The sequence below is a fragment of the Cervus elaphus genome, chromosome 22, assembly GCF_910594005.1.
Source record: "Cervus elaphus chromosome 22, mCerEla1.1, whole genome shotgun sequence".
Classification (NCBI taxonomy): domain Eukaryota; kingdom Metazoa; phylum Chordata; class Mammalia; order Artiodactyla; family Cervidae; genus Cervus; species Cervus elaphus.
In genome coordinates, this window is record NC_057836.1 from 22,294,925 (window position 1) to 22,307,661 (window position 12,737).

At 36.4% G+C, this 12,737-nt stretch overlaps 1 protein-coding gene across 6 annotated transcripts in view; it reads right to left on the reverse strand.

Moving 5' to 3' along the window:
* The window catches only part of LRP6 (LDL receptor related protein 6), a 173,332-nt gene that overhangs the window by 85,773 nt on the left and 74,822 nt on the right, over nucleotides 1-12,737 (reverse strand). For 5 of the 6 annotated variants that reach the window (XM_043880586.1, XM_043880587.1, XM_043880585.1 and 2 more), the window contains one exon: nucleotides 12,068-12,265. The exons of the other annotated variant lie outside the window; for it this stretch is intronic. In XM_043880586.1, coding sequence (XP_043736521.1) covers nucleotides 12,068-12,265 — 198 coding nt within the window. The remainder of the gene's footprint in view (nucleotides 1-12,067; nucleotides 12,266-12,737) is intronic. 6 annotated transcript variants of the gene reach the window in all.

A 12,737-nucleotide genomic window follows, 5' to 3' on the forward strand; every position in this document is an offset into this window, starting at 1 on the left:
GGTCTAGTGAGTATTATGAATTAAGACTAAAAGGCAACCAGATGGGAAAGGAAGAAATAAAACTGTCATTATTCACAGATGACATGATTCTGTATGCAGAGAACACTAAAGAATTTAAAAGAAAAAAAAAGCCTCAGACATACTTAATTCAACAAGGTTGCAGCATACACGATCAATATACAGAAATAAATTTCTACAGACTAGCAGTGAAAAATACAAAAAGTGATACAGCCAACTAATATTTAGCAAGGGAACCAAGAAGAGCCAACGGAGAAAAAGCAGTTTCTTTAATAAATGGTGCTGAGAAAAATGGCAAAACTGAAATTTATTAAATAATTTGCTCATAACACCATAAAAAAAAACAAATATTTGGAAATGAATTAATAAAAGAGCGTAAGACATCATACATAAAGTGGATCACAGATCTAAATGTAAGGAATTAAAACAGTAAAACTCTTAGAAGAGAAAAGCATCAATCCTTGTGACTTTGGTTTAAGCAAAGAGTTCTCAGTACTTCAAAAACACTTTTAACAACAACCAAAAAAAGCTAATAGATTGAACTTTTATTTCTAAATAATATATCCAATGAAGAACTCATATCTAGAATACATAAAATTCTTACAGCTCAATAATAAGAGAAATAACTGAATTTAACGGTGCACAATTGACTTGACTAGGATCTTAATACTTAACTGAGCCTCATGTGAAGGAAGACCAAACTAAACTGTATTCAAGAAGATTATAGGCAAAACAGATTGAAGTAAAGTTATTAATGTATCTTCTGGAGTAGAGGCAAAAGAGAAGCATAAAGGAAACCGTAAACCACACTGGCAAAATCTGGTATTACTTTTTCCAAAGTAATCATTTTCTCCTAATTACATGAGGAATACATATATGTTCACTAGAAAAAAAAACTGGAAATAGAAATACAAAGTGTATCTTTCCATTCCTTTATTAGGTGCACATGTACAATGTGTACATGTATATACACAAATACAAGCGATTTCCAATGGTCAAGGCATGGAAAACTGGTTTCTGTTATAAAGAGCTAAGGCAGAATATGAAACCAACCAAGATAGAAAAGGAAACCAACTAACCAATGGAATTTACAATTAATAATTTGGTAAAAATTCATTGGCTCTAAATCACAGCCCCCAACAGGACAAAACAAAACAGCTGAGCCTAACAATTGACGTGCTGCACCAAACCATGAATAAAGAGCATTTACCACCCATCACTGTTGCATGTTAATAATGATTAATATGCCCTGAGGAAAAATGGTTAATTTATGTATTCTGAATGACTCCAATGCATCCTGTCATCTTATTTAAACAACATCTGACTGTAACTTTTTCTTTTTTTTAACAAAAAATGAATTTCTGTAAATGCCCAGTATTTAGCGCATCATAATGACCTGTCTTCATTTCATAATGTATTGTAAAGATTTTCATCATATTATTAAATACTGGTTTCATATTTTTATATTCATTTTAAAGGCTATAAACCACTTCACTGAATGTGCTATAATTAAAAAACCCATATTGCCAACATTATATATTAAATAAAGCATCTTTAAACATAAACATATATTTTAAAAATTATATAATCATCGGCTGACACAAATTTTTTGACCACAGTCTAGCGGGAACCTAATTCTGTATTTCTCCTGAGAGTGTGGTTCATTACTCACTGAATTGCAGTGTTCTGCTAACACCAAGAACTCTGCTGATATCATGATCCTGCTTATTCTCTGGCACCACTGAACTCATTCACAGCCAGCCTTAACTACACCTCTGATCTTTGCCTAACATGTTCAATCATGTCAAGCTGGGTTGCCATAAGGTGCGTGTCCTTTAGTGTCTGGTATATTCAGTATTTCCCAGAGGTGCTAAGAGAATCCAGGTGAGGCCCATCTTCTACCCTATCCCACCTCCCTCTCACCAGCCTCACCTTCAGCTCTCCATCTCTATAATTGTGGTTATTACTGTTTATGTGGGTAAATCTCTTCAATTTGCTTCTGTGGGAAGCAGATTCTTCACAAGATCAGTAGATGACCAACCATGCTGATCTGCCTGGGTCTGAGGGTGTTCCTGGAAGCCAGGCAAACAGGGATGGCTGATCAGGAGCAGCTCAGACTGGGACATCCCTCAGTCTTGAAGAAATTCTTCAACATATCTGGTATGTGGTTATCTCTGCCTAAGTCTCTAGCACTGATGCAAAATACCCCTATGTTTACAGTCCATGGCTTTAACAACCATTAACTTGATAATGGCTATAAATCTAAGTCTCCCTCAGAGACTACTCTGCCGAGCTGCAGGCTCATACATCCAAAGCGCCCCAGACTTCATCACCATAGTTTTCCATTAGCAACTCAAATGCAAATGCAAACATGTCCAAATTTGAATTCAATCTCATTCTCTTTCTACATCAAAAAAAAAAAAGGAAGGAAGGAAAAAGAATCTATCCTCCTTTCCTGAATCTTCTATCTCACTGAATGGCATTTCCATTGAATAAGCCATTCAAAGCAGAAACCTAGGAGCCATCATAAACACCATCAGGGACCCACAAGCGGTCTGACAGGATTGGGGCATAGCAGACAAGGGCGGAAGTGGTAAGAATATTGTCTAAAACAAGGTAAATAAATGAGATCATGTAAATTATAGTGACGAGATTGTACTTTTCTGGAGAATGATGATGACTAACCGGAAGACTTAAGGAAATGAAATCATTAGTTTTCATTCTCTACACAACTACCAAAAGTATTTCTAAAAGACAAATCCATCCATGTCAATCTGCAACTTGAAGACCTCCAATGACTCTCAACACCTACAGGCTAAAATTCAAATGCCTCATTTTAGAATACTAGACCCTGTGTGATCTGGCTCTTAGTCAGTTCTCTACACTTGCCTCCAACCATCCCTCACATTTCCAACTGCAGCTGAACAGGAACACTGAAAAACCAAAGCGTTCTTTAATAACCTTCATAACTTTAATAACCATAACTTGAAAACCTGACTCTGGTCATTAGGAATTTAAAATTTTTCACAGAGAGAGCTTTTATATTCCTCCCAGTTTTTAAAGTTTATTATTTTTCTTCAGTGTCTGTCAAGGCCGATTAAAAGTGTGTATTTACATCCAAGATATCTATGTCACAAAGTCAACTAACCATATACAAGTACACTATCTTCTGAACCCTATTCTGTTCCACTGACATCTATCTATGCTCAGATTTAGTACCTCATTGTTTCAACTACTCTGGCTTTACAGGAAGCCCTGAAATCAAGTGCAAAGTCACAGTACCTGAAGTCAACAGTTTAAAGATCAGTCTTGGTGGTGGTGTACATTCTATGGGTCTGGACACATATACCTATCATTATACTACAAGTTTTTTCACTGTCCTAAATTTAAATCCTCTGTGCCTATTCATGCCTTCACCCACCCTCTTTTCAGTCTCTCTTTTTAATTGAAATATTAATACAGCTGATTTACAATGTCTTGCTAGTTTCAAGTGTATAGCAAAGTGATTCAATTATATATATATGTAAGATATATGTATATATGCTCTTTTCAAGATTCTTTCCCACTGTAAGTTATTACAAAATACTGAATACAGTTCCCTGTGCTATATAGTAAGTCCTTGTTAGGTATTTATTTTATATACAGTAGTATGCATATTTTAATCCCAAACTCCTAATTTATCCCTCCTTTCCCCTTTAGTAACGTAAATTTCTTTTCTATGTCCGTTTTAATCTCTAAGTTCCCTTATCATCTTTGCAGTTTATCTATTCAACAACCCATATTATTTGACCTATATGTCTGAATCTGCTGACGCATACCCACAGTGCAGGTCAAGGTTTCCCTGTCCTCTACTTTTCCCGCAAATTTCCTGCAAATTCCAAGGCTGATCAGACTTCTAATGAATTGATCCTTTTGGCAAGATAAAAGGGGCTGACACTCTTTTCTTCCATCAGGTGGCAAACAGGGTCTGTTCTTTTCCTTATTATGATGAAGCAGCCACTGATGTTCAATGCCTAGATTGAACAGTTCACAAAGTAATAAAATGCTGATATTCTAATCATTTCTCATTTACTAGCTGGAATAGCTTTTTTGTATCTACTAATTTGTTAGCTACTGGTAGATTCCTATAGAAAAGGGGGGGTAAATTGCTTGATTCTTTCTCTTTATTACCAAGCTAATGAATTGGTTGGTTCCCTTTCATCCTCTGAAAGTAACTTACTTCCTTTTCTTAAAAAAAAAAAAAAAAAAGAAAGAAAATCAGTATGAACTCAAGGATTTAAACAAACTTGGTGGGTTTCAATCAATCTCTGACCAGAGAGAGGCTTTTCAAGTTATTTCTCTGGGCTTTATGAAATGACGCAATAGCCTATTAATAGCTTCCATGCTATCCACTATGACATAATGTCCCAGCTCAACTTGGATATTTCCTGTAAGAGACTTAGGGTTAACCTGAAAGATATGATTTCTTTTAAGGTGGAACAGTTTTCCAAGAATACAATCTGGGTGGTTTTTTTTCCCCCCAGTCCTCATCAGTGGTCATAAGAAATAAACATACATATTTGTGTGTATTTTTATAACTTACAATGACTAATGAGCTCACACCAGTATTCTCAATTAAAACTCAGAATTATCAATTTCTCTTAAACTCCATAATACTACATCTATACATCTTTTCTTCCATACGGAGAGTTCTACATATTCATGGGCAACTAAATTAATATATCCAAAAATTGCTCACTTATTTGATGCAAAATTAAAAATATTAATACCAATACACCAATGTAATCACCATAAAGAGTTAAAGAAAATCTCTGTATATAGTACCTGTAACTCTCACTCTGATTTTTATTTTACTCCATTTTTTCTTTTTCAGCTATGCTGCAAAGCCTACAGGATCTTAGTGTCCCAACCAAGAACCGAACTCATATCCCCTGCAGTAGAAGCTGTGGCACCTTAATTAACCAATGGATGGCGAGGGAAGTCCCTTCATTCCAATTTTTCAGAATGGTGCTTTATTTACGTTATCTAAACATACAGTCATTACATACCTTACTCTGCATTTTAATCATCCTTTAATTTTCATACAAGTTAATTATATGTTTACTGCGCTTCACCAAGCCTTATTTTGTTATCTTGCTCATCACTGTGATTATCTAAAGCTCAGCCACTAGTCCATTTTCACAATGACTCAGGGAAATAGTATTTCTTGATTTCTTTCATGTTCATAACAGTCCATCTATAGCTTTGTATAAGGAAAGTCAATTTTGCTGGGAGGAAAAAATCATTGGCTCACACTCTCTCTGAATATCTTTTAAAAATACTATTTCACTTAATTCTGACAGGGAGTGTTGCTGTGAGAAAGCCTAATGTGAATCTAATTTTCTTTTCCATTTAAAAAATCATTTATTTTACTCTTAAAGGCCCAGAAAATATTCTCCTTTTTCTACAGGGTAACTTTACTAAAATATATCTTGGTGCTGTTTGCTTTAACTTGTATTACCAAGTACATAATGTTCTCTTACCAATCTGTAGATTCGAATCTCCTTTTAAGAAACTTTTCCTGAATTACAGTTTCTCATATTTGTTCTCTTACTTTGCTTAGGTTATCTTCCTAACAGGGTTTTTTATCTAGGTGTTTTTTCTTCTTTGCCTATTTTTGTCACTTTCTCTCAAATTCTTTTTATCTTTTTACATTTCTTTTTAGTCCTTAATTTTTCCCCCTTTTCAACTTCAATTTAAAATCTTTTCGGTTTAATCACTCTTGTGTCCCTTCTAGTTTAGTTGGCTTTTCTGAAATTAGTTTTTTCTTTTATTTATAATTCTTTCCTCAGTTCTGGAATCTCATCTCTGAACTTACTCATTTTAATTTCTGTTGGTCTTTGATATGTAATATTGGTGTCTCAATTAGTGATAGTGCATTTTAAAGTGGAGGTTTGATCTGTTCTGGGCTTCCCTGGTAGCACAGTTGGTAAAGAATCCGTCTGCAATGCAGGAGACCCCGGTTCAATTCCTGGGCCGGGAAGATCTGCTGGAGAAGGGACAGGCTATCCATTCCAGTATTCTTTGGTTTCCCTGGTGGCTCAGCTTCTAAAGAATCCACCAGCAATGTGGGAGACCTGGGTTCAATACCTGGGTTGGGAAGATCCCCTGGAGAAGGGAACTGCTACCTACTCAGTATTCTGGCCTGGAGAATTCCATGGACTGTTTAGTCCGTGAGGTCGCAAAGAGTTGGACACGACTGAGCACCTTTGGAACAACAGACTGGTTCCAAATAGGAAAAAGAGTACGTCAAGATTGTATATTGTCACCCTGCTTATTTAACTTATATACAGAGTACATCATGAGAAACGTTGGGCTGGATGAAGCACACTGGAATCAAGGTTGCTGGGAGAAATATCAATAACCTCAGATATGCAGATGACACCACCCTCATGGCAGAAAACGAAGAGGAACTAAAGACCCTCCTGATGAAAATGAAAGAGGAGAATGAAAAAGTTGGCTTAAAACTCAACACTCAAAAAATTAAGATCAAGGCTTCCGGTTCCATCACTGCATGGCAAACAGACGGGGAAACAATGGAAACAGAGACTTTCTTTTTTAGAGCTCCAAAATCACTGCATGGTGACTGTAGCCATGAAATTAAAAGATGCTTGCTTCTTGAAAGAAAAGCTATGATCAACCTAGACAGCATATTAAAAAGGAGAGACATTACTTTGCCACCAAAGGTCCCTCTAGTCAAGGCTATGGTTTTTCCAGTGGTCATATATGGATGTGAGAGTTGGATTATGAAGAAAGCTGAGCTCCAAAGAATTGATGCTTTCCAACTGTGGTGCTGGAGAAGACTCCTGAGAGTCCCTTGACTGCAGGGATATCCAACCAGTCAATCCTGAAGGAAATCAATCCTGAATATTCATTAGAAGGACTGATGCTGAAGCTGAAGCTCCAATAATTTGGCCACCTGATGCAAAGAACTGAGTCATCTGATAAGACTTTGATGCTGGGAAATATTGAAGGCAGGAGGAGAAGGGGACAATGGAGGATGAAATGGTTGGATTGCATCATCGACTCAATGGACATGAATCTGAGTAGGCTCTGGGAGTTGGTGATGGACAGGGAAGGCTTGCATGCTGCAGTCCATGGTGTCGCAGAGTTGGACACGACTGAGCAACTGAACTGAACTGAGCGCCTTTCACTTGATCTGTTCTATAATCAGATTTTTCTGGCGAGTTTTCTACCTGAAAACATTATTCTGTTTTTCATTCCTTTTTCTTCCCAGGTTTACCAGGTATAATCAACAAACAAATCTGAATGATAAACTGTACACAGTGATGATATGATACACACATGCAAGAATACTCACCCAGCTATTTATCGTATCTCACACACTGACAGGGGTTTCCTTTTTAGGGTTTTTTAAATGGGAACATCTATTCCCTCCAACTCCTTGACAGCCAGTTTTCTTTTGTTTCTATGAGTTTGTGACATTTTTTAAGATTCCACATACATGTGAAACCACACAATATTTCCCTTCCTTTATCTGGCTCATTTCACTGAGCTTTATGGCCTCAGAGTCATGCACATGACCACAAACAGCAAGATGTCCTTTCTTCTCACGGCTGAACAATATTCTACTGAATGCGTATATACCACATCTTCTTTACCCATTCATCCACTGACAAGACATTTTGATTGTTTCATGTACTAGATACTGTGAATAATGCCACTATGAACATGGAAGTGCAGAGATTGCTTCAAGATTGTTTTCAATTTCCTCTGGATAAGAATTCCAAAAGTGGGATTACTGGATCATATGGAAGTAATATTTTTAATTTTTTGAGGAGGCACCATACTGTTTGCTTGAGGTTTCAAACACATGCTCACAAAATCATAACCAATAACAATGTCAAGAAGATTATCTCCTGTTTCTTCTCTACAAAATTTTATGGTCTCAGATCTTATACTGAAGTCTTTAATTCATTTTTAGTTGATTTTGTGTGTGGTATAAGACAGGGATCTAGTTTCATCCTTTCGGGTGTGGATATCCAGTTTTTAACACTATTTGCTGAAGGTACTACAGTAACTGTAATGAAGATACTACAGTAACTGTACCAAAGACAGTAGTTTCCCCACTGAACATTCTTGGCTCCTCTGTCATAAACTGATTGACCAAATACGCATGGGTTTGTTTCTGGGCTCTCTACTCCATCCTGCTGATCTAGTGTCTGTCTTTATGCCAATACCATACCACTTTGAGTAATACAGTTTACAAATATAGTTTGAAGTTAGAAAGTGTAAATGCCTCCAGCTTTATTCTTTCTCAAGATTCCTTTGGCTATTTGTGTTTTTTGCAGTTCCACACAAATTTTAGAATTATTTGTTCTACTTCTGTGAAAAGTGCACTAGAACTTTGATATGGACTGCACTACATTTGTAGATGGATTTCCATAGTATGAATGTTTTAATAAATTAATTTTTCTAGTCTGTGAGCATGAACTATCTTTCAATTTATTTGTGTCTTCTTCAATATCTCTCATCAGCATCATAGTTCTCAGTGCATAGGTCTTTTACTTCCTTGGTTACACTTATTAGGTATTTTTTTTGTATGATACAATAAATAAGATTATTTTCTTAATTTCTCTGACAGTTTGTTATTAACATACAGAAATACAGGTGATTTTTGTATATTGATTTTGTATCCAGCAATGTAACTGAATCTGTTTATTACTTAGAACAGTTTTGTGGTGGAGTTTCCAGGATTTCATATGTATAACATGAGACCATCTGCAAATAGTTTTACTTCTTCCTTTTTCCTGAGATGCATTTTCTTTCTTTTCCTTGCCTAATTACTTTGGTTAGAACCTCTAACCATGCTGATTAAAAATGGCAAGAGTAAATATCCTTATCTTACTCTGACCTTAGATGAAAAACTTACAGTTTTCCACTTTTGAATATATTATTAGTTGTGGGTTTGTCATACATAGCTTTCACTGTTGAGGTATGTTCCCTCCATACCCACTTTGCTGAGAATCATGAATGGATGTTGAGTTTTATCAAATGCTTTTTCTGTAACTATTGAGATGATCACATGATTCTTATTCTTCATTTTGTTAATGTGCTGAATCACAGTAATTTGCATATACTGAACAATCCTTGTATCCACTTGAGCGTGGAGTATGATCCTTTTAATGTGCTGCTGAATTCAGTTTGCTAGTTCTGAGTTGAGAACTTCTGCAGCTATATTCATTACGAATATTGGCCTGTAGTTTTCTTTTCTTGTAGGTTTCTTGTTTGGTTTTGGTATCAAGGTAATGCTAGCCACATAAAATGAGTTTTTAAGAATTCCCTCCTCTTCTGTTTTTCAGGAGCCTTTGAGAAAGACTGGTAATAATTCTTTTTCAAATGTTTGGTAGAATTTGCCAGTGAAGCCTTCTGGTCCTCTACTTGTTTTGGGGAGGTTTTTGATTACTGATTTAATCTCCTTATAAATAATTGGTTTGTTCAAATATTCTATTTCTTCATGATTCAATCATGATCCCTTTCTTCTAAGCTGTTCAATTTGATGGCACATATTGTTGACAGTAGTCCCTTATGATCCTTTGTATTTAAGTTGTAATGTCTCCTCTTTCTGATTTTGTCTCCTCTTTCTTATTAAGTTGAGCTAAAGGTTTGTGTATTTTGTTTCTCTTCAAAAAACCAACTCTTGCTTTTTCACTGATCTTTCCTACTGTATTTTTAATCTTTATTTCATTTATTTCCACACTGATTTGTTATTCCCTTCTTTCTAGCAACTGTGGGCTTAGTTTGTCCTTCTTTATCTAGCTCTTTGAGGTTTAAAGTCAGGTTGTTTATTTGAGACTTTTCTTGTTTCAAACGTAAGCATTTATCACTATGAACTTCTCACTTAGAAACGCATAAGTTTTGGTATGTTGTATTTCTATTTTCATTTGTCTCCAGATATTTTTTAATTTCCTTTGACAGCTTCCTTCAACCACAGGTTGTTTAGGAGAATCTTGTTTAATCCCCCATGTAATTTTGATTTTTCTAATTTTCTTTTGTTCTTAATTAAGGTATAATTGACATACAACATTAGTTTCAGGTTTACAGCATAATAATTTGATACTTGTATATAACTGTATAATGATTACAACAAGTCTAGTTAACAACCACGGCATACCCTGCTAACTTGAAAAGATACATGCATCCCTATGTTCACTCAACCTAATTCACAACAGGAACTGAAAAGGAAACAACCCGAGTGTCACTGATGATGAGATGGATAAAGAAGATATGCTATATACGTACAACAGCCATACAAAAGAATGAAGCATTGCGAGTTGTGACAACATGAATAGACTTTGAGGGCATCACGCTAAGTGAAATAAGAGAAACAGGAATACTGTATGATCTCACTTATATGTCGAATCTAAACAACAAACAAATGAAACAAACTTCTAGGTATTTAAAAAAAAAGTTGAGTCCTGAGAATGTAATCCACAGCATTGCAAGTATAGTTAATAATACTGTCTTACATATTTCAAAGTTCAGTTCACTTCAGTCACTCAGTCATGTCCGACCCTTTGCGACCCCATGAACCGCAGCACGCCAGGCCTCCCTGTCCATCACCAACTCAGAGAGTCCACCCAAACCCATGTCCATTGAGTCAGTGATGCCATCCAACCATCACATCCTCTGTCGTCCCTTTCTCCTCCTGCCCTCAATCTTTTTCAGCATCAGGGTCTTTTCAAATGAGTCAGCTCGTCGTATCAGGTGGCCAAAGTATTGAAGTTTCAGCTTCAACATCAGTCCTTCCAATGAACACCCAGGACTGATCTCCTTTAGGATGGACTGGGTGGATATCCTTGCTGTCCAAGGGACTCTCAAGAGTCTTCTCCAACACCACAGTTCAAAAGCATCAATTCTTCAGCGCTCAGCTTTCTTTATAGTCCAACTCTCACATCCATACATGACCACTGGAAAAACCATAGCCTTGTAACATTCCAAAGTTACTAAAACAGTAAGTCTTAAAGGTTCTCATCACAAGAAAAAAATAAAAATAGTGCAACTATCTACGGCAACAGATCTTTTCACTTTGACAAATTCTTTCAATTATCTAAGGCTTTCTGTTTCTGCTGGGGTCTTAGAATGAGACCACTAGAAACCCAAATAATCTTCCAAACACAAGGACATCAAGGGTCCTTAAAAATATGAACATAACAACCTTGTAAATCAACTACTCTTCAATAAAAAACTTAATTAATTAAATTAAAAAATCTGAACATCATCTGAGTAGGAATTCCATGTTTACACATTATATCTTTGTCTTCTGTGGATACCAGGATACAGCAAACATGCAGGAGGTTTTCTCCTGATCTAGAGGTCAGCAAACCAGAGTCCACTGGCTCAAAAATGTTTTCCAGGAACAAAACCATGCCCATACCCTTAAGTATTCCATATACCTTCTTTCACACCACAACAGCAGAGGTAAATAGTTGCAACAGAGATATGGCCCACAAAGCATATAATGACCTGGCTCTTCACAGGAAAAATTGGCCAACCCTGTCCTGGTTTACAGGTTTATCAAATAAGCTTCCACAAACAGCTTGTAAGCTCTGTGGGCAGTTCTGAAGGATGAACTCTTTGTCTTATTAGGAGTCTAGCACATTACAGAATGTTTAGTATCCCTGGCCCGCCAGGGAACTAAAATACTAGCAATACTCCCAGTCTCTGTGTCAACCAAAATTCCCCGCACATTTCGAAACACTCTGGAAGAGAGTGGAAGTACTATCCCTGATTGAGAACCACTGAAGAACTAAATTAGCTCAGAGTAAAGGAGGAGCAAATACAGTCCATAAATTCTAAATGCCACCAAGACAGATGAGAAATGTCATTCCCTTTTTAGAAAGTAAACTAAACATCTATTCTTCTTCCCCGTTGACACTTAAGCCAGAAATATGTTAACAACTTCTTGATAAAATTAGGCTTTATAATTTGATTACTCTGTCATGGGGCTGACTTAAAGTTTAAAAATAAATTTATAAGGCAATCTTACCGATTCGTTCCATCCAGATTTGATCTGTGAATGAAATTAAGTTTTGCATCTGCCCAATAAAGCTTCCGTTCCTCATAATCCAAAGTCAGTCCATTTGGCCAGTAAATTTCAGTGTTTATTATGACGAAGCGATCTGAACCATCCATTCCAGCACGTTCTATCTTTGGTACTTCTCCCCAATCTGTCCAGTACATGAACCTAAAAAAACATATGAAAAGTAAACCCATGACATAAGCAGGTTAACTACCAAGTATCTTACAATCATCACTACTGGATAAAGAAAGCGCTCTCAGAAACACTAAAACTGAAATTCCTAGAAATTGTTACTAAAATTTTAATCATCTTTTTCCTTCCATGATGGTAATAACTGATTCAAGTCCAGCATCATCCAGGACAAGAAAACCATGTGATCAAAGCTTTTAGGGAGAAAGGGTATTTACACTGTCTCAGTGTCAATCCTGAAAGATGATGCTGTGAAAGTGCTGCACTCAATATGCCAGCAAAGTTAGAAAACTCAGCAGTGGCCACAGGACGGGAAAAAGTCAGTTTTCATTCCAATCCCAAAGAAAGGCAATCCCAAAGAATGCTCAAACTACCGCACAACTGCACTCATCTGACACGTTAGTAAAGTAACGTTCAAAATTCTCCCAGCCAGGCTTCAACATTATGT